The 17,989-nt window shown below is 59.2% G+C and overlaps 9 protein-coding genes across 9 annotated transcripts in view; 6 read left to right on the plus strand and 3 right to left on the minus strand.

Annotated features, from left to right (window-relative positions):
• ACA1_236180 (uncharacterized protein) overlaps nt 1–261 on the minus strand; it is a gene marked incomplete at both ends in the record, with an annotated part of 2,621 nt that extends 2,360 nt beyond the window's left edge. Inside the window, one exon of the mRNA XM_004341076.1 lies at nt 211–261. Within this exon, the coding sequence (XP_004341124.1) occupies nt 211–261 (51 nt within the window). The remainder of the gene's footprint in view (nt 1–210) is intronic.
• Nucleotides 262–683: 422 nt separating this feature from the next.
• On the plus strand, nt 684–2,256 carry ACA1_236290 (mitochondrial carnitineacylcarnitine carrier protein; the record flags this gene model as incomplete). The annotated part of the gene is made up of 8 exons (XM_004341077.1): nt 684–761; nt 1,058–1,186; nt 1,265–1,357; nt 1,478–1,551; nt 1,639–1,747; nt 1,811–1,916; nt 1,999–2,092; nt 2,154–2,256. 8 exons carry the CDS (start codon nt 684–686, stop codon nt 2,254–2,256), a joined length of 786 nt encoding a protein of 261 aa, XP_004341125.1.
• Nucleotides 2,257–2,479: 223 nt separating this feature from the next.
• ACA1_236300 (uncharacterized protein) lies at nt 2,480–3,153 on the plus strand (the record flags this gene model as incomplete). The annotated part of the gene is made up of 3 exons (XM_004341078.1): nt 2,480–2,531; nt 2,621–2,721; nt 2,824–3,153. The coding sequence occupies 3 exons, from the start codon at nt 2,480–2,482 to the stop codon at nt 3,151–3,153; spliced, it is 483 nt and encodes a 160-aa protein (XP_004341126.1).
• A 618-nt stretch (nt 3,154–3,771) lies between these two features.
• Nucleotides 3,772–9,803, plus strand: ACA1_236310 (calpain family cysteine protease domain containing protein; the record flags this gene model as incomplete). The annotated part of the gene is given in 31 exon segments (XM_004341079.1): nt 3,772–3,952; nt 4,053–4,181; nt 4,262–4,328; nt 4,436–4,542; nt 4,631–4,757; nt 4,873–5,014; nt 5,121–5,152; nt 5,203–5,209; nt 5,227–5,298; nt 5,385–5,513; nt 5,607–5,683; nt 5,757–5,878; nt 5,960–6,031; nt 6,101–6,255; nt 6,388–6,498; nt 6,575–6,638; nt 6,716–6,787; nt 6,881–6,970; nt 7,044–7,117; nt 7,196–7,310; nt 7,404–7,532; nt 7,641–7,758; nt 7,841–7,905; nt 8,037–8,210; nt 8,306–8,380; nt 8,439–8,518; nt 8,595–8,853; nt 8,931–9,002; nt 9,084–9,241; nt 9,330–9,600; nt 9,670–9,803. 31 exon segments carry the CDS (start codon nt 3,772–3,774, stop codon nt 9,801–9,803), a joined length of 3,480 nt encoding a protein of 1,159 aa, XP_004341127.1.
• Nucleotides 9,804–10,078: 275 nt separating this feature from the next.
• On the plus strand, nt 10,079–12,499 carry ACA1_236320 (cytochrome p450 superfamily protein; the record flags this gene model as incomplete). The annotated part of the gene is made up of 10 exons (XM_004341080.1): nt 10,079–10,151; nt 10,278–10,389; nt 10,559–10,633; nt 10,739–10,820; nt 10,894–11,046; nt 11,157–11,323; nt 11,476–11,654; nt 11,741–12,121; nt 12,237–12,363; nt 12,448–12,499. The coding sequence occupies 10 exons, from the start codon at nt 10,079–10,081 to the stop codon at nt 12,497–12,499; spliced, it is 1,401 nt and encodes a 466-aa protein (XP_004341128.1).
• Nucleotides 12,500–12,725: 226 nt separating this feature from the next.
• On the plus strand, nt 12,726–13,727 carry ACA1_236330 (HMG (high mobility group) box domain containing protein; the record flags this gene model as incomplete). Its single annotated transcript, XM_004341081.1, has 2 exons — nt 12,726–13,367; nt 13,440–13,727. The coding sequence occupies 2 exons, from the start codon at nt 12,726–12,728 to the stop codon at nt 13,725–13,727; spliced, it is 930 nt and encodes a 309-aa protein (XP_004341129.1).
• Nucleotides 13,728–13,817: 90 nt separating this feature from the next.
• Nucleotides 13,818–14,790, minus strand: ACA1_236340 (uncharacterized protein; the record flags this gene model as incomplete). Its single annotated transcript, XM_004341082.1, has 5 exons — nt 13,818–13,867; nt 13,951–14,019; nt 14,132–14,276; nt 14,386–14,500; nt 14,609–14,790. The coding sequence occupies 5 exons, from the start codon at nt 14,788–14,790 to the stop codon at nt 13,818–13,820; spliced, it is 561 nt and encodes a 186-aa protein (XP_004341130.1).
• A 151-nt stretch (nt 14,791–14,941) lies between these two features.
• On the plus strand, nt 14,942–16,687 carry ACA1_236350 (peptidase, M20/M25/M40 superfamily protein; the record flags this gene model as incomplete). Its single annotated transcript, XM_004341083.1, has 7 exons — nt 14,942–15,118; nt 15,365–15,476; nt 15,556–15,675; nt 15,782–15,874; nt 15,958–16,137; nt 16,251–16,398; nt 16,507–16,687. 7 exons carry the CDS (start codon nt 14,942–14,944, stop codon nt 16,685–16,687), a joined length of 1,011 nt encoding a protein of 336 aa, XP_004341131.1.
• A 211-nt stretch (nt 16,688–16,898) lies between these two features.
• On the minus strand, nt 16,899–17,815 carry ACA1_236360 (AP3 complex beta3B subunit; the record flags this gene model as incomplete). The annotated part of the gene is made up of 4 exons (XM_004341084.1): nt 16,899–17,066; nt 17,195–17,325; nt 17,428–17,656; nt 17,750–17,815. 4 exons carry the CDS (start codon nt 17,813–17,815, stop codon nt 16,899–16,901), a joined length of 594 nt encoding a protein of 197 aa, XP_004341132.1.
• Nucleotides 17,816–17,989: the final 174 nt, after the last annotated feature.

Consider the following 17,989-nt stretch of genomic DNA (forward strand, 5'->3'; position numbering starts at 1 on the left):
CTCGCTCGTGGGGGTCCGGTTGCCAGAATCTTCGCCATCTGTCGATTAAGCGAATGTACATTTTATGATTAGGGTTCAAATCGATTCCGTAGTTATTGGGGAGATTGAGGGAGTTCATGTGGAAATTACTGAAAGGGGGCCAATGATGAGGAGAGACGGGAAGATCAGGTACGTACCGAAACTAAAGGTAATGTTGGGCAGAGCGGGTACCCCCTGGCCACCACCCGCGGCAGAGCTGGCTCCTCCTGCTCCTCCTTCCATCCTTTTCCACTCGCTCCCGCGTTTCTTCTTGATTCAATTGATTGATTTGGAATGAATGGCGAAAAAACTATCTTGGTCGAGTAGCCGTTGCCCAGAGCCAAGAACGTTCGAACTGCACAGCCAGGCTCTCCTGGTGGTCAAGGTCGTACTTATGTGTGCGTGCGCGACCCCTTTTTAGGGACGAGCGCGAACGTGGTTGAGGGCGACTACCAGCAAGTGGCTGTCGTTCGCAAAAGGTGACAAGAGAAACGGTGCGTCTGTCGCCAACGAGCCAGAACTACCACAACCACCCAACTTCTCTGGCTTGAACGAGGGCAGCAGAGAAAAGAATGTAGAGAAAGGCAGAGAAAAATGGAGTTCGTAACGGTCGAGCAATACTTGCCTTTCCCTCCGGTCGCGCAACGGAGCGAAGAGTAAACGAGATGAGCGCGGCAGCAGAGAAGAAGGAGGGGGTTGACTTCAAGGGCTTCCTCGCCGGCACTGCTTCGGGAGTTGCGAAGGTATGATTTGTGAAACATGCAACTTTAAATAACAAAATAAATAAAAAAATACAAACCTTTTACCCTAACCCTGCATCGCACGCATGTTTCGCAGCTGGTGGTCGGTCACCCCTTCGACACGCTCAAGGTATTCTTTTGTTCCCCCCCCCCAATCCGACACCACTCCCGGCTTCGTTCTCCGGCCGTTTCCGTCATTCTCCCATTCTTTTCTTTCCCTTCCGGTTTCCTCGACCGGACCTGGGGCCGACAGGACCACTCACCCGTTATTCTCTTCTGTGTGACAGGTGAGGCTGCAGACAGAGGGCGGCTACGGGCGCTTCCGAGGACCCCTGCACTGCCTCACAACCACCGTGCGGACGGAGGGCCTGCGTGCCCTCTACAAGGGTGCGGCCCTGCCGCTGTTCGGCTGGAGCTTGATCGACACGGTACCGCCTCGCTCGACGCCCTGACCCTTTTTGTCGTCGCCATTGGCCTCACCGTTCTTGTGGTTCACTGCAATGCAGGTGATGGTGGGTGCCTACCTGAACACCAGACGGTGGCTCGGCGAAGGCGCTGGCAGGCAGCTCAGCATCCCTGAGATTGCCCTCGCTGGCATGGTTGGTGGTTGGACATCGGTAGCAATTGGTACCTCTTCTTCCTGCTTGCGCCCTGATTGTGTTGGCCTTGATCTCAATCATTCAACCCGCCCCTCTCTGCCAGTCACACCGATCGAGCAGGTCAAAGCGCGGCTCCAGGTTCAGTACGCCGACCCTACCACCCAGAAGTACAAAGGCCCCATCGACTGCATCAGGTACTGGCTCACCCCCCCCCCGGTGTGCACGGTCTTCTATGTATGGAACAGGCCCAAGAAAGTGTTAACTTGTGTTCAATTTTACAGGAAAGTGGTCAAGGAGGGCGGCGTTCTCGGTTTGTACAAGGGTTTCTGGGGCACCGTCTACTTCCGTACCTTCTGCGGCGTTTATTTTGCCTCCTATGAGTATACCAAGGTACCACCCGACCACCGCAACCTCGGCGCCTTTCGTGTCTCTAAACAATCTGGGCACATACAGCGAGAGTTCCAAAAGAGGGCCAACTGGATGACACCCATAATCATGAACTTCCTCTGCGGCGGCATCGCGGCCACCGCTTTGTGGTCTCTTTCATATCCGTTCGATGGTACTGTGCATCCTCCCATTCAATCGCCGGGCTGGGTTGAGATTCATTCGGCTGGGCATAACCAACGACCCTCGCGCTGCAGTGATCAAGAACCGGATGGCCACGCAGCCAGACGGCCCAGACAGGCCCTACAAGTCAGTCAGGGAGTGCGTTACCAAGATCTACCAGAGCGAAGGGTACCTTTCCCCTCTCCGTTTCTCAGGCGATCGCATCATGTCTTGACTGTCTTCTCGGCAGGTGGATCGGATTCTGGCGCGGTTTCACGCCGTGCATGCTCCGGTCGTTCCCCACCAACGGCGCCGCATTCGTGGCCATCGAGCTCGTCAACAAATACCTCTAAGTCGCCCCCCCCACCTCCCTTGTTGTTCGAGCTCACTAAATATATTTTTGTGATTAATTTTGATTTTTCAAGCTTGCGCGTGGCAGACGACTTGTCCTAAAGCCGATCGCCTTTCCTTTTGTGGCCTTGAGGAAATGGAAAGAAACCCCTCAAGGCCCTGGACCGACACAACAAGGAGGACCAGGAGGGGTGACGCCTGCCCAACGAAAAAGAGAGGAGAAGGATGTTCGGTAGGAAGAAGGAGAAGGAGAAGGAGAAGCAGACCGCGCCTGCAGGTACCGCCGCCACCAGCAACCCATCCTTGCTCTTCATTCTCGGCTGAGTACACGTCCCCCAATTCTCTCTCCCACAGCTGCCGCTGCAGTCTCGTGGGAGCAGCAGCTGGCCGCAAGCGGTCTAATGGGTCTCCTGAGCGGTGGCCAGGCTCAACAGGCCAGCTTCCTCGTGACTGGCGAGAGTGTAGACGTATGCCCCCCCCCACCCCAAAGCCTTCGTCGACCACTTGTGGACGCTCTCCATTTACTTATTTATTTGCTCTAACATTTTCCTCATGTCCAACGCTTTCAGGTCCACGTGGCTCCTCCGCCCCAGGCGACCGAGAAGGTGAGTGCCGTCGAGAAAGGCGAGGGCAAGAAGCTCAAGTCGACCATCCAGGGCTTCAACCGCCAAGCAATCAGCAGACCAGCTGCGGCCCAAGCGCCAACCGGACAGACCGCCGCTGCAGCGGAGGAGAAGCAGCCGCTCTCAGGAGGCCTCCTGGGGGCGCCGGCGCCGGATTCAAAGGGGCTCGAGCGTATGAAGAGCCGCGAGGACCTCCTCGCTGAGAAGGAGCGCGCCGCCAAGCTGGAGCGCGAGCGCGCGCTGCGCGAGAGGATGCAACGCAAGGAGGAGCTATGAAGCGCGAGGCCGAGCGCCTGACGCAACTCAAGCGCGAGCAGAGGGATGCCGAGCGCCGTAGGCAAGCCGAGGAGACCGCCCGGGCCAGAGAGACCGAGAAAGCCAGGCGAGCCGCTGCCATCGCTGCTGCTATCGCCGAGGAAGACGACGGAGATAGCGCGGCGGGGCTGCCCGCCGCAGAAGCCACGCCAGCAGTGCCGGCGCGCAAAACGTCCGATGCTACGCCACCAGCGCGCCCCGAGGCCGGGAGCGCCAAGCCTGCACCTCCGCCAACGCGCTCTCGCCCCGAACTCTCCCACAACAGGTCCGCCGATGACCAGCCACCGGCCCCGAAGCCGCTCATGGCAGTGCAGGGCCGCGCGACCGCGGACCGGAAAGACACACCGGTCCCTGTGCGCAAGGCCCCGGCCGAGGCTCAGGCCTTGGAGCCGGCCAAGCCCCGGGCGTCCGCGGTCAGCCCCAGGAAGTTCGCCACGCCGTCCAAGGGCGTCCAATTCGCCAAGGGATACCAGGAGAACGGCGTAACCCCCCTTCTTTTTCGTTCTTTTCCTGCTCACTCTGGTGTGGGTCGACTCACGCCCGACTTCCACACAGGTGCGGGACGCGTCGTCCAAGCTCATGCAGAGCGTGGTGATGTCCTCGTTTGCCCGGATGCCGATCGCCAGCGAGGAAGTGCAGGGGCTGCCGGAGGAGCACAAGCGGATCGTCGAGGTGTGCAGTCGGGTGAAGCAAAAGTGGACCGATCCCGACTTCGAGCCCAAGGACTCGTCGATCTGGAAGAATCCAGAGAGGCACAAGGGTGCGCAACGTTCTCATCTCACAGATACAGTTGACTGCCCAGTCCGCTTATGCATGCCTGACACATACGCACACACGCACACACCCCATCGCATATACAGGGGAAAAGGTGGTGTGGAAGCGCATCGAGGAGATCTGCCCCAAGCCGTCCCTCTTCGTGGATGGCGTTGAGCCGGACGACATCCTCCAAGGCACCCTGGGAGACTGCTGGTTCCTGGGTCCTCTCTCGGGTATTCCCCCACCTCTTCCCTGTACGCTCGCTCAAGCTCCATTTGGCTAACACACGCACCACGCGCACCCAACTCCGCAGTGATCGCCCTCTATCCCAACTTGCTGATGAACCTGTTCAACACATCCGAGTACAGCCGTTGGGGAGTGTACGTACACCCAATACTACATTCTCCCTGATTCACTCTCTGGGAGCGGGAGGGACCGCCCCGCAATACACAGCATTCGCTCACCACCAACCCTGATTCGAATGCAGGTACTCAGTCCAATTCTGGATGGGCAGCGAGTGGACGCCAGTCGTCGTTGACGATTGGATTCCTTGCACACCGGAGGGCAAGCCGATCTACGCACACAGCCGAGATCGTATGTCTTTCCCTCGGTCGCGCAGCTTTGTGCCGTGGTTTTTTTGAATCAAGTTATCGTCGGCTGATGTGACTCGGTTTGGCCGTAGCCAATGAGTTCTGGGTGATGATTCTGGAGAAGGCCTATGCCAAAGTACACCGTTCGTACGAGGCCCTCGAGTCGGGCAGCGAGGGCGACGCCTTCCACGACCTCACGGGCTGTCCTCCGCACGAGATGTACGCCTCACGTCGTACTTCACTACTGCCGCACACATGAACGACGCGCAGCACAGGGCAACACAAGACAGCACTGACCATCCTACTTTTGTTTGTGCAACCTGTCGACACGTAGTGTGCTGACTTCGGACGAGGCGCAGCGTGACATCAAGAACGGGAAGATGTGGGAGCGTTTGGTCAAGTACTTCTCGCTGCACCACCTCATCGGCTGCTCGCGAGCTGACTCCAAAAACACGGAAGTCAGGGGCATCCTCTGCGTACGCCCCGCGTCCTCTTATTCTTCGGCATCGTGGTCATAGAGACTCACCGTTTATCACGCGCACGCACGCATAGAACCACGCGTACGGTTTGATAGATGTGCAGACCGTCGACGGCGTCAAGATGCTCAAGATCAGGTGCTGGACTGTCTCTCTTTCTCTTCACTCCCCTGCACCCCCTCTCCCAGTGCTGACGTCACGCCTGCTTCTAGGAACCCGTGGGGCGAGAAGAATGGGACGGCGATTGGTCCGACAAGTCGCCCCTGTGGACACAGCAGATCAAGGTACCCCCGCTTAGATCCAAGCGCCGTCGCCAGCCCTTCTTCCAAATCTTCCACTCACGCACCCTCCCCTGCGTGGGCAATACCAGAAACGGCTCGACATCGTGGATGCTGACGACGGCGTCTTTTGGATGTGCTTTGAGGACTTTGTCAAGTACTTCACCTGCATCTATCTGTGCTCGCAGATACCCAGCGACTGGCACCACCACACCGCCACCGTACCATCGCCTCCCCCCCTCATACCGCTTCCGCCGCGGCCGCTACTGCGTCACTGACCACCAGCCCCCTTTGCTTTCGCTCAACACGACCAGGGCGAATGGAAGGGGCCGACTGCCGGCGGCAGCGCAGACACGGCAGCGTGGCGAGGCAACCCGCAGTACTACATCAGGTTGGGTCTCAACTTGCCCCCCCCAAGCACGGGAAGTGTGGTGGCTCACGCTCGCTCGTCGGTGCCAACGCAGGGTGCCCGCGGGAGGGTGCGACTTGGCCGTGTTGGTCTCGCAGCCCTCCATCCGCAGCAAAGCCAGCCAATCCCGCATCGGAGCCTACCCGCCCATCGGGTTCTATCTGCTCAAGACCGAGGGTAATACTCACTTGCACATGCCCCTCTACATTTTGTCCATCGGTTCTCTGACACCGCGTCATGTGAACGTACTGCCTGCAGGCAAGCAACGCTTGCTGGTGATCAAGCGGGAGGACATGCTCGCTGGCACGGTGTTCCGCAAGGGCAGAGAGAGTACGTCACCTCAGCGCGATTGATGTCTTGGATCCACTTCCAGTCTGACCCCTTCTTCTCGCTCTGCAGCTTCGGAGGACTTCACCCTGCAGGAGGGCGAGTACATCCTCATTCCGTGCACGCTGAACCGCGGAGTGCAGAGCAAGTACAACGTGGTGGTCTACAGCGAGAAGCAGATTGTCTTCGAGCAAATCACCGAGGTGCCCGTGGTTCTCAGCGCCAAGGTGTGACTCCCCACCTCGCTCTTCGCACACGCGCACGCACACGCACGCAAGCACCAGAGGGCCGATACCCGTGAGCGCGGTCTGACCATTCTTTGATCGGCAATGTGCTGTGGGCGCCAATCCGTCTCTTAGAGCGAATGGACCGCTGAAAGCTGCGGAGGATGTGCCAACAACGGTTCCTGGAAGAACAATCCCCAGTTCTTCCTCACCGTGCCGCAGACCACTCGACTCACCATCCTCCAGGTTCGCGGTCACTCCCGCCCCCACACCGCTCATTGCCTCTCAGCACCTCGTTGAGTCACTACTCACACAATCTCAGGCCGTCGATGATCGCAAGGGCGAGTTCCCTCACCACGGCTTCTACATCCTGCGCAGTACCAACGGTACACGCTTTACAACCACACTCTCGCCCTCGGCGCGGCACAGTCCCTTACTAACTCTCCATCTCGCTTCCGCGCAGGCACCGCGCGTAACTCACTCATCAACAGCAAGCACATCACCACCAAGAGCGATTTTGTCAACTCGCAGGAGGGTGCGCGCTTCCACCACATTCGCGATTGGACCCGTTGACGACGTCCAGAGCGTAAACTCAACTTAGTCATTTTCCTCTATTGCGCTACTCCAGTTGCGCTCACCATGACCCTGAAGCCGGGCAACTACCTCCTAGTCCCCTGCACCTTCCGCCCCGGCATCCGCGACCGATTTACCCTTGTCGGTAAGGCCCCTTGCCTCCCTCACTCCTCCCATGCCCGTTCCATGTGGTCACGCTAACTCGGGCCGTTGCGCAGTGTACGCCCAGCAAGACGCTGGGGTTGAGTTCGGCCCCATCGCGAAGGTCGACTTGAAGAAGCATCTGCTCGAGGTGCGTCCTGGGCGCTCCGTTGACACTCTCGTACTTCATTACGGTACTTTTTGCTCACTCATTCCACTCTGATCGCAGGGCGAGTGGAAGGGCAAGGGAGCTGCGGGCAGCGGCCCGACGTGGAGCAACAACCCGCAGTACACCCTTTGCTTTGCCGATCCGGTCGAGAAGGCCAACCTCACCCTCAGCACCGGTAAAGACGCCACAGCCACTGTCACAACTCAAAGGGTTTGTTGCAGCACCTTTTTGATCTGACGAGCTCGCGTGCCGTGCAATGCGCAAACAGACAACCGGAAGCTGTTCGTAGTGCTCTCCGTCATGGCCGTGGACCAGAAGGCGACCGGGACATCCAGACGCATGCCCGGGTTCCACCACAACTCCTTCGTCGTTCGCAGCGAGGCCAACCGCGCCACCGGTACGCAACACATGATTGTTCGGGCCTGGCTTGTGTGCCCCCGTTTGGCCCCTTCCCTCACTGGCTCTCACTCCGTACAACGGCGCATAGTTTCGGTGTCGTTCCCAGTGGAGCAAGGGAAGGTCTACTACGTCATCCCCAGCACGACCAACGTGGGTGAGGAGGGCCGCTTCTCGCTCGAAGCGCAAAGTCAGGCGCAGCCGATACTTACGCTGTGCGATGCCAGGTAAACCTCTCCCCCCCAGGATGAATACTCCACACCATCTTCCCATGCAGTTCCATGACTCATTGCCGGAGACTTCACACAGCACCGCGGCACCGGCCATTCACTCCTCCCAGCAGTACGAGGACGATGCGAATCGAGGCCTTGAGGGTATAACTCCCCATCACCATTTCCCCTGTTCACGTGTGCGGTGGTGTGTGTGGCCTGTGTTGTGTATGTGGTATGAATGGTCGGCTCAGCGGAGCACCCATTGTTGCATGCACGGGTTGGTGTGTACGAAGTGCATGGCCGGTGGAAGGGCGAGAGTGCCGGCGGATGCGTCAACTATCCCACGTGGAGGAACAACCCGCAGTACCTGCTCCACGTCAAGCAAACGCGCGTCCTCACCATCACCCTGGCCCAAATCGACACCACCGCCCTGCTGCCCATCGGACTCTACCTGGGCCAGAGCTCCGGTACCCGCGCCATCCCACCGTGGCCCTCACCAAACGTTGCCATTTCTTTACAATTAAACGCAACTTGGTGGCTGATTGGCCGGTGCGCCACACAGAGGACTCGTTCATGCTGTGCCACCTCGACCAGGAGAACCTGATCGAGTCGACCCCGTTCACAGACCGTGCTTCAGGTATCCCCATCCACTTCCCGTGCACGCGCCTGGTCGCTCACGGCACCGCGGCGCTCAGTGTCCATGACCATCACGGTCAAGGCCTCGCCCCTGCCCTACGTGCTCATCCCGGCGACCTTTGACCCCGAGATGGAGAACGTACGTCGGCACCAACCACCGCCGCCCCATCTGCTCCTCGGACTCACTGGCGCTTGCCCCCTCCCCCTCTGCCCAGGACTTCACGGTGAGCGTCACCAGCGACGACGACCTGACGGCTATCGCGCTCTCGCCGGCGGAACACTACCACCTCTCGATGGAGGGCGACTGGCGCGACGGGCGCGGCGGCGGCTGCAAGAACCACCCCTCCTGGCGCAACAACCCCCAGTACCACTTCAAGGTGCGGCAGGCGCCGGTCAAGCTCTACGCGCTGCTTTCTCAGCCCGAGACCGAGGAGGACATGCCCCACATCGGCTACTACCTCCTTAAAAACGAAGGTGCGGTGCTTCTACGACTTTGGGCGATGGTAGCGCAATCACGGCACCCAATCAATGATGATGATGCATACCTACAGACGGGGGAGCGGTGATGACCATCGACCCAAGCAATCTGCTCCACAAGAGCGACTTTGTTGATGATGTGGAAGGTACGCGCACATCACAGCAAACACGGCCTGCAAAATTGGTGACGCACACACTCATCGGGTGGTCATTGTGGTGGCGCTCAGTCGGTGAGCTGGTGACGCTGAAGGAGCCGGGCATCTACACCATCCTGCCGTGCACCTTCAACCCGTTCATCGAGACCAAATTCGCGCTCAACCTCTACGCCAACGAACACATCGAATCCACCACTTCCTCCTACAACTATACCAAGCTTTTCGCTCCGGTACGACACACGGCACACGTCCCACACGCTCATTCACCACCGCACACGCACACGACACTCACATTCTCGCCATCTATATGGGCTGCAGGGCCAATGGACGGCCAGGAATGCGGGCGGCTGCTCGGGCCATCCGACATTCCACACGAACCCGCAGTTCCGCCTGACGTCCCCCATGCCGGGCACGGCCATCGGCGGGTGGAAGATGCAGTCCACCGGCGGCGCGGTGAAGCACGGAGTGGAGGTGGTCGTGGTCGTCTCCCAGCCCCTGCCCGCGGCCAACACCATCGGGTTCTACCTCATCACCCGCCGGGACAAGCGTTTCCTCTCCAAGGAGGTCACCTTCGTCAAGGGCACCGAAGGTAATCCCATCTTCACCATCGCCTTCACCACTCGCTTCCTCAACTGTGGTTGTCGTCTTCCTTGTCCAGCGAGCGCCAAGTACAAGCTGCACAAGGGCGTGGAGTACGGCATCATCGTGTGCACGCACGAGCCGGGTGCGCTGGGCCGCTTCTCCCTGGACGTCTATGTCACCCACCCTTCGTTCACCCTCACCCCGGTCTAAAGGGACCGCACCACCATGGCTCCTTGGCCAAGCGACGCGTGCCATGATTGGCCGCCACCTGAATTATCACCGTTTTTTCCATATTTACACCCAATCCCCTGTCTGCATTTTGTAAATGGCAACCAATAATATAATCAAACCCCTCAAAATACCTTCTCTGGGAGCTCTGCAACACAGCTGTGTTGCACACCACACCAGCTCCGGTGCGGCTAGCTGTTCGTGTCCGCAAGGGTTCATCTCGTCTCGTCTCTTCTTCAAAACACACGCACGCAAAGATGTGGGGCGTGGCTATACTCACAGCCGTGGCTGCCGTCCTCCTGGCCTACTACCTCCTCAAGCCCAAGGCACGTAGTAGTCGACTGCTCACACAGCCAAGTCTGGGGCTGCTGCCCGGCCAGCTAATCGCAAAGTACTTTGTGGTTGTTTATTTGGGGGGGGGGTAATGTCAGGCGGCCAAGGGGTACGAGTGGGCAGCCAACATTCCGGCCTTGACGCTGACGCAGGGCCTCCGGCTGGCCTTCTCCAAGGACACCCACCTCCTCCTCGCCGAATTCGCCAACCACCACGGACCTATTTTCCAGATCAAGTACCCACCACCGCATTTATTGCTTTTACTTTGTATTAATTTATCATTTTATATCATTTATTTAACGATTCAATAATTTTTGTTTTTTTTTATTCGTTATTAATAAGCCCTGGGGAAAAGGTCCGAAGGACCCTGGCTGACTCTTTTCTTGGGCCTCGTGCCTGCCCAGGAACCCGGACGGAGGGGTGCGCATGCTGGTCGTGACCGACCCGCCCGCCGCCAAGATCGCCATGAAGTCCGAAGTGTACGTAGAACCCCTCCACCCCTCGACACTCGTCGTTCGAGCTCTCCCTCTCTTCTCTTCTCTGTCCCGCTCGCGTCGACTCATCACGTCTCTTTTCTACATCAGGAAGGGCTCCTTCTACGATCCGTTCAAGCGCTTCCACGCTCCCGTGCTCTTCCTGGGCGAGGGCGACTGGTGGCGAAAGCAGGTGCGCGCACCAACCCCACGCCCGTGACGGGTGCCTCGCTCAATACTGACTTTTCGGGTTGCGCTCGCATCAGAGGCGCATCACGAGCCCGGTCTTCTCCGGCAGCTCGGTGCGGGCACTGCACGGGATCATGGTCGAGGAGACCCAAAATCTCTTCAACGCCCTCGACGCCAAGCCCAAGGGCACTCCGTTCGACGCCGACGACCTCTTCTGCCGCCTCACTCTCGTGCGCTCCACCTTCTAGCGCACCACACACACGACACACACACGCACACGCACACGCACACGCACGCACACGCACACTCTCTCTTACACGTATTGCTTTGCTTTGTGCAGGACGTGATTGGGCGGACAATCTACGGTGAGTCGTTCGACGCCCTGTCCGGCAGGGAGGTGGCCGTGCAGGCCGCCCTCGCCGAGGGCCTCCTCGAGATCCAGAAGCGCATCTCCAACCCGCTCCGCAACTACTACACCAAGGGCACCCAGCGCCTCGTTGAGAACATGTACCACACACACGCACACACCCCGCACACGCACGCACGTACCACCGCACGCACTCAGCCACGCGCCCGTTTTTAACTCCGAACTTGTCACGCTGACGCTCGATGACCGTACGCGCGAACGGCACCAATCATTGTAGGCACATTGTGCACAGCTATGGGTGGAAGGCGATCGAGAAGCGGCGGGCGATGGAGAACTGGGAGGAGATCAACGACCTCCTCACCATCCTCCTCACCAGCGTCGACTCGGAGACCGGCGAGAAGATGCCCGACGAACAAATCGCCCGCGAGCTGGGCGCCTTCATCGCCGCCGGCCACGAGACCTCGGCGCACAGTACCCCTCTCCCCCTAAAGCCACCACTTCCATGCGTGCTCCGTGCGTTGTGGTCGCGCATGTGGGCTGACCGGTGCTTGTCGCAGCGCTGGCCTGGACGCTGTACCACATGCTGCAGAACCCCGACGTCACCGAGCGGTGCCGCACGGAGGTCGACGAGGTGATGGAGGGCCGAAGCTTCCCGACGCACGAGGACCTGAAGAAGATGAAGCAGCTGGACCTGATCATGAAGGAGAGCATGCGCCTCACGCCGGTGTCGCCGATGGGCTCGGCGCGCGACCTCAATGCCGACGCGGAGATCTGCGGCTTCGCGGTGCCCAAGGGCACGTCGGTGTGGGTGCCCTTCTACCCGCTCTTCACCGACGCCAAGCTGTGGGAGGACCCCATGGCCTTCAAGCCCGAGCGCTTCCTCGACATCTCCTCCAGCGACCCCAAGTACATGCCCTTCAGCGCCGGCCCACGCAACTGTACGTCAACACACGCACGACACACACGCGCGCGCGCGCGCGCTCGCACACACACACACACGACGCGACAGGACACGACACGACACACACCTCATTGCGTGGTGGTTCTGTGCAGGTCTCGGTAAGGCGATGGCGGAGCTGGAGCTGCAGATCGTGCTGGCGGGCCTGCTCAGGAACTACACGTTCCGCCTGACCCCGGACGCCAAGGTCGAGGGCGCTCTCGAGATCACTCTCAAGCCCCGGTATGCGTCGTCAATACTTCATCACTCCATTCCTCGCCCCACCCCGCCCCGCATCTCATTTCCCTTTTCCCTTCGCTGGTGCAGTGGCTTGATGGTGCTCTTCGAGAGGAGGCCGGCCACCGTGAGCGACGCCTGATGCCGCACGGAGGCCACAGCTCAAAAATTATGTAATTTTTCCGTCGGGTATCCGAAATTTCGTGTTTTGGCGCCATTTTGCCATGACCGTTGGTGGAGCAGTTACAAACAACGTTTTCGTTTTGTGCTTTCATCTTCGTCCATCTTCCGTCAATCCATTCATACAAGTATCAGCACTTGTAGTAAGACACCCACTTAGATCCTCGACAACAACACAACAACAAAAGATGGCTCGTACTCGTGCGTCGCGTTCGTCGGGGGCTGGTGCGCCACAGAAGAAGAGCTCATCGTCCGGCTCCGCCTCGCGCGCCAGCGGCCCAAAGGTCCTGGCCCGCGCTGCCGGCGGCGGTAGCGCCTCCCCGGCCAAGCGCGGCTACGGCCCAAGCAACCACGCCCAGAAGTGCGCGACGCCCCAGTGGCAGCGCAGCATCAGCGCGGCCATGCCGGGCCTGGCCCTGAACCCCAACTGCAAGCCGCCTGCGGCCCGCGAGCTCAACGTTGAGGCGACGAGCAGCGCCGATGATCGCGATGTGGTGTCGGCTGACGAGCAGCAGCAGCCTTCGGCGAAGAAGACGACTTCGACGCCGAAGAGGAAGAGGAAGTCGGACAAGGAGGCGAAGGCCAACGATGACGAAGGGGAGATCGGCACCAATCAAAAGAAGAAGCAAAAGATTAGGAAGACGAAGGAGAGCAACAAGAAGAAGGTGAGGGGGGAGGAGAAGGGTCCGAAGAGGGCGCGGTCGGCCTACATCTACTTCACGTCGGACAAGCGGGCCGAGGTGAAGGCCCAGAACCCGGAGCTCAAGTTTGGCGACGTCACCAAGAAGCTCGCCGAGGCCTGGAAGGCCCTCTCCCCCGAAGACAAACAGGTTCACACACAATCCCTCACCCCAATTCGCAAACCGCACGACACGCACTCACCGCACACCGCACACGCACAGAAATATGAGGAGATGGCGCGTCAGGACAGGGAGAGGTTCGACGACGAGAAGAACGGCAACACCACGAGCACGCCCCGCGATGCGGAGGACGAAGCAGAGGAGGCCGAGGCCGAGGCGGAGAAGCTGGACCTCAGCGCTGGGGTGGTGCTGGACGACATGGGCGAAGACAACGACGACGGCGAGGGAGACGACGAAGGGGAGCAGGAAGTGGTAGAGGTGACCCGGGAGACGCCCAAGAAGAAGAGGCGTGTGGTGCTCGAGGAGGACGAGCTCTCCGAGGACTTCTAATCCGCAGAAACGCGGGGGGTGTAATGTAAAGAGAACGAAAGATGCATTTCTGATTCTGGTGGTGACGGACAACACCCACAGTGGGAGCGCTTAGTTGGCGATGATGGTGCTGTTGCTGTTGCCCTTGTAGTAGATGACGCCTAGGGGGGTGGGGGTGGTGAAAGAGAAAGGCAGAGCGATCAGTAATGAGAACATGCATGGGATTTCTTTTTTGCACGCATACCGATGACGCCGACGACAACCTCGCTGGTCTCAAAGTCGAACACGCCGTTCGCGGTGATGAGGCCCACGGCTGTGCGTGTGCGCGTGTGTGTCGCGTTGTTGAGTGCGTGTCGTGCGTGTGTGTCGGGTGCGTCAGTCAGTCAGTGCTTGCTCCGGCCACGACACTAGATTGTTGCACTCACCCTGGTCGAGAGCGCCGAAGCCCTTGGTCACCTTCCACGAGGTGGCGAAACCGTAGGCGTGGGTGGGGGTCGGGTTGATCCGGCCGATGCTCGAGTCCTCGAACTCGAGCTTGTGGTTCTTCTGCGTCGTGTGCACACCGAACGTCTGTCGCACGCACGCACGCACACAAACTCAAAACGTCACTTGGCGCCTTTACCCAAAAAAATTGCGGGGGAGCGGAACAAAGAACGAAAAGCGGGGGGGGGAGGCGTACAAGAGAGCCCTTGGAGGTCCAGGTGTAGGAGGTGAAGTTGTAGCTGGTGAAGAAGTCCAGGTTCGAGACGCTGCCGATCAGCTTCTTCACGCTCGTCGCCACATTACCGTCACCCCTTGATGGGACATCGCAATTTGAAACGATCAAGATCCGATTAGCCTAGATTGGGGGGGGTACAGATCCGCTGAACGGCCAAAGGCGGCGGAGGGGGGTGGGCGTGTACTTGATGCGAGTGAGGACCTCCTGGGACTGGGCCTTGAGGTGGCAGTTGGCGCTGTTCTTGTCGGCCGAGTAGTCGCACTTGCCGCGGTACTCGAGCGCAAAGTCGAGGTCCTTGACCGCCGTCACCGAGACCGCGAGCGCAGCCAGCACCACCACCAAAGTAACAAACACCTTACCGTTCATCGAGGACTTACTTCTTCAGTGTCAGTGTGGAGATGAGCAGGAGTGATGTCCGATAATATATTATTTTATTTGGATCCTACTCCGTGATTGGTTGTGCCACACTATCACCCAACTGACACCAAAAACAAACAAAAAAAACACAAGAGCGAAGATGAAGAGGTCGATGTGGGCGCTGGTACTGGGGGTGGTGGCCGCTGCCCTGTTGTTCCTGGGTTCGGTTTCGGCCGAAGAGCCCCGTCGCTGGATTGAGCTCGATGAGGGCGTGCGGGTTTGGCGCACCGAGGAGCAGATCCAACGGCTCATCAACGACAAGATCCACTTCATGGACGTCACCGACCACCCCGACCTCGGCCCCGTGGACGGCCTCGCCTCCTCCACCCTCCCCGCCACCCTCACCCCGCGTCATCCCGTACCTCGCTCCTTACCCTCCTTCCTCCTTCGCCTTTTCTATTTTCTATTTTATTACTTTTATTACTTTATTACTTTTATTTGTTTTAAATAATAATTAATAATAAGCAATAAACAAGTAAGTAGGCTCATTTATTTTATTATGTTATATTAAATTTCAAATTAGGAGGACATCGACGCGCTGCTGAAGGAGCTGTCGGCCGAGGAGATTGCCAAGACCATCACCAACCTGTCGCAGCTCTACACGCGCTACTACACCTCCACCACCGGCGTCGAGGGTGCCCTCTCTCTCTCCAGGCCACACACACAGCCTTTCACTCGTCTTCTCTTCTCTCATCTCATTCCTCCGCTGCGTAGGCGCGAAGCTGCTGCACAGCTGGTACAGCGAGTTCGGCCGCAACCAGTCGCACGTCTCGGTGCGCTTCTTCGACCACACCTGGGCGCAGCCCTCCGTCATCGCCCGGATCGAAGGCACCGGTACGGCGGGCCTCCTCTATGTCCCCCTCCCCTCGGGCCTGCTGTGTGTGGTCACCTCTGACCATCCCCCTCTCTATATGACTGCCCCCCCACACGCGACACAAAGGCGAGAATGCCGACGAACTGGTCATCATCGGCGGCCACGAGGATTCCGTGGGCTATTCGTCGACCGGCAGGGCACCCGGCGCTGACGATGATGGTGCGTTGACTCCGCGCCCGAGCGAATGATGTGCCGCAAAGTCTGACGGCGATGCGCACGCACGCACGCACACACGCATGCAGCGTCGGGCTCGTCGTCGGTGCTCGAGGTGTTCCGCGTGCTGGCCAAGAACGGGTTCAGGGGCAGCCGCTCGATCGAGTTCCACGCCTACGCTGCGGAGGAGGTGGGCTTGCGCGGCTCGCAGGCCATTGCGAGCACCTACCAGAAAGAGGGCAAGGTCGTGGCCGGCATGATGCAACTCGGTGCCTCCTCCTCCTGGTCTAGTTTTGCTCATCGAGTCGCAGCGTTAACCAGCGGATGGCACTGGGTTGTGTGTGTGTGTGTGTGTGCATGTGTGTCGTGTGTATCACATCAGACATGGTCGGCTACGTGGCCAAGGGCAATCCCGTGTACGCCATCGTGACGGACTATGTCAGCGCGCCGCTCACCCAGTTCGTGCGCGACCTGGCCAAGGAGTATTCCAGCCTCCCCGTCGTGGACACCCGATGCGGCTACGCCTGCAGGTACCCCGGCACCGCCCAACACACCCTCGTGGGTTTTTTTTTTTGGGTTTTTTTTTCCAACCTACAAACCACATGCGGTTGGTGGCCACACAACAACCACTTGTGCAGCGACCATGCGAGCTGGACCAAGGCGGGCTACCCGTCCACCTTCCCGTTCGAGACGGCCTTCAACCAGGACAACCCCTCGATCCACTCCCCGGCCGACACCCTGGACAAGATCTCCCCCGAGCACGCCCGCGAGTTCGCCAAGGTCGCCCTGGCCTTCGCCGTTGAGCTCTCCACCCAGTAGTCGTCGCGCTATGGCGATGTAGTGCACCACTTCAGTTTTATTTTACAAAATGTTTTGCGCGTGTGCTGATGTAATGGCCTCCATGTTGATCGACTTCTAAACATGTAGAGGAAGAAGAAGGAGGAGGTCGGTGTTTGCAGGATTGTTTATTTTAAGGAAGAGAGAACAACGAAAGGAGGAGGAGGGATGAGGAGGAGCCAGTGGTCGAGGTTTACTGAGCGAGGCCGGTCTTGAGGAGGTTCTTGGCGGTGACGGCAAAGATGGGGTCCTCGCAGTTGACCCTCAGCAGGCACGAACCTCCCTCGCCTTCCGCCCGCAAAGAGATCAACAGCGGCTTCTCGTCAAAAATGGCCACGCCCACAAACTTGTACGTTCCCTCCTGCATCCGTACGAAACGCAAAACAACATCAGCACAAAAAAGAGCGAAGAGCGAAGGGGAGGGAGGGAGGGAGGGGGAGAGACAGAAGGTGTGTGGTGGTCGGAAAGCGCGAGGGAGAGGGGACTAACCTTGACGTCGACGACGCAAGGCCCGACGTTGATGAGCTCGAGGACCTTGTTGACCAGCTTGGTACCACCGCTGGCCAGTTCCTGTGGCAGCGTCAGGTGTTCCGACGACTCCTGCATCCCTCCGAGCTCCTCTGCAAGACGGACACACACGCGCGCACACACACAGAGAGAAAAAGTTTAGCATCACGCCACCTAGGTGGCGAGGTCGACTGGGTGGCTGGCGAGCTGCGTACTCTGGCGCGAGTCAAAGTCGGCCTCGCTAAGGGTGATGGGGCGGAGAAGCTCGCCCAGCTGGGGCTTGACAGAGACGGAGTAGGTGCCCCGATCGGTGACCACCTCTAGCTTGACCGTCTGCGACGCCGACGTGAAGGCGATGTTCATGTGCGTCTGGAACGACGCGCCCGCCGGGAGCACCGACACCTCGCTGAACGGGATGATCTTAAGGCCCGACGCTTCGATCGACTGTTTGTTACAAATAAATGCGACGCGTCAGTTGTGTTGGTGTTGGTTGTTGTTGTTCACCGATCGGTGGGCGACGAAGCAGGGTGCACGTACGGATTCAGAGAGCTTGACGGAGTGGATGTCGGTGGAGGGCAGGTGGTTGGTGAGGTACACCTCCATCGTGCTGTACTCCTTGCCGTGAATGGATGGCCGACGAAGGAAACGGAACTCGACCTGGAGACCGCCGCCGGTGACGTGCGAAAGCAGCACCTGCTTGGGGAGCTGTACGGCAGGCGTGGAGGGAATAGGGGCCGACGCCAGGGAGGGGAAACCGTTGGAGGCCACGGGGGCGGG

The sequence above is a fragment of the Acanthamoeba castellanii genome (assembly GCF_000313135.1).
Source record: "Acanthamoeba castellanii str. Neff unplaced genomic scaffold scf7180000084762, whole genome shotgun sequence".
NCBI classification, from domain to species: domain Eukaryota; phylum Discosea; order Longamoebia; family Acanthamoebidae; genus Acanthamoeba; species Acanthamoeba castellanii.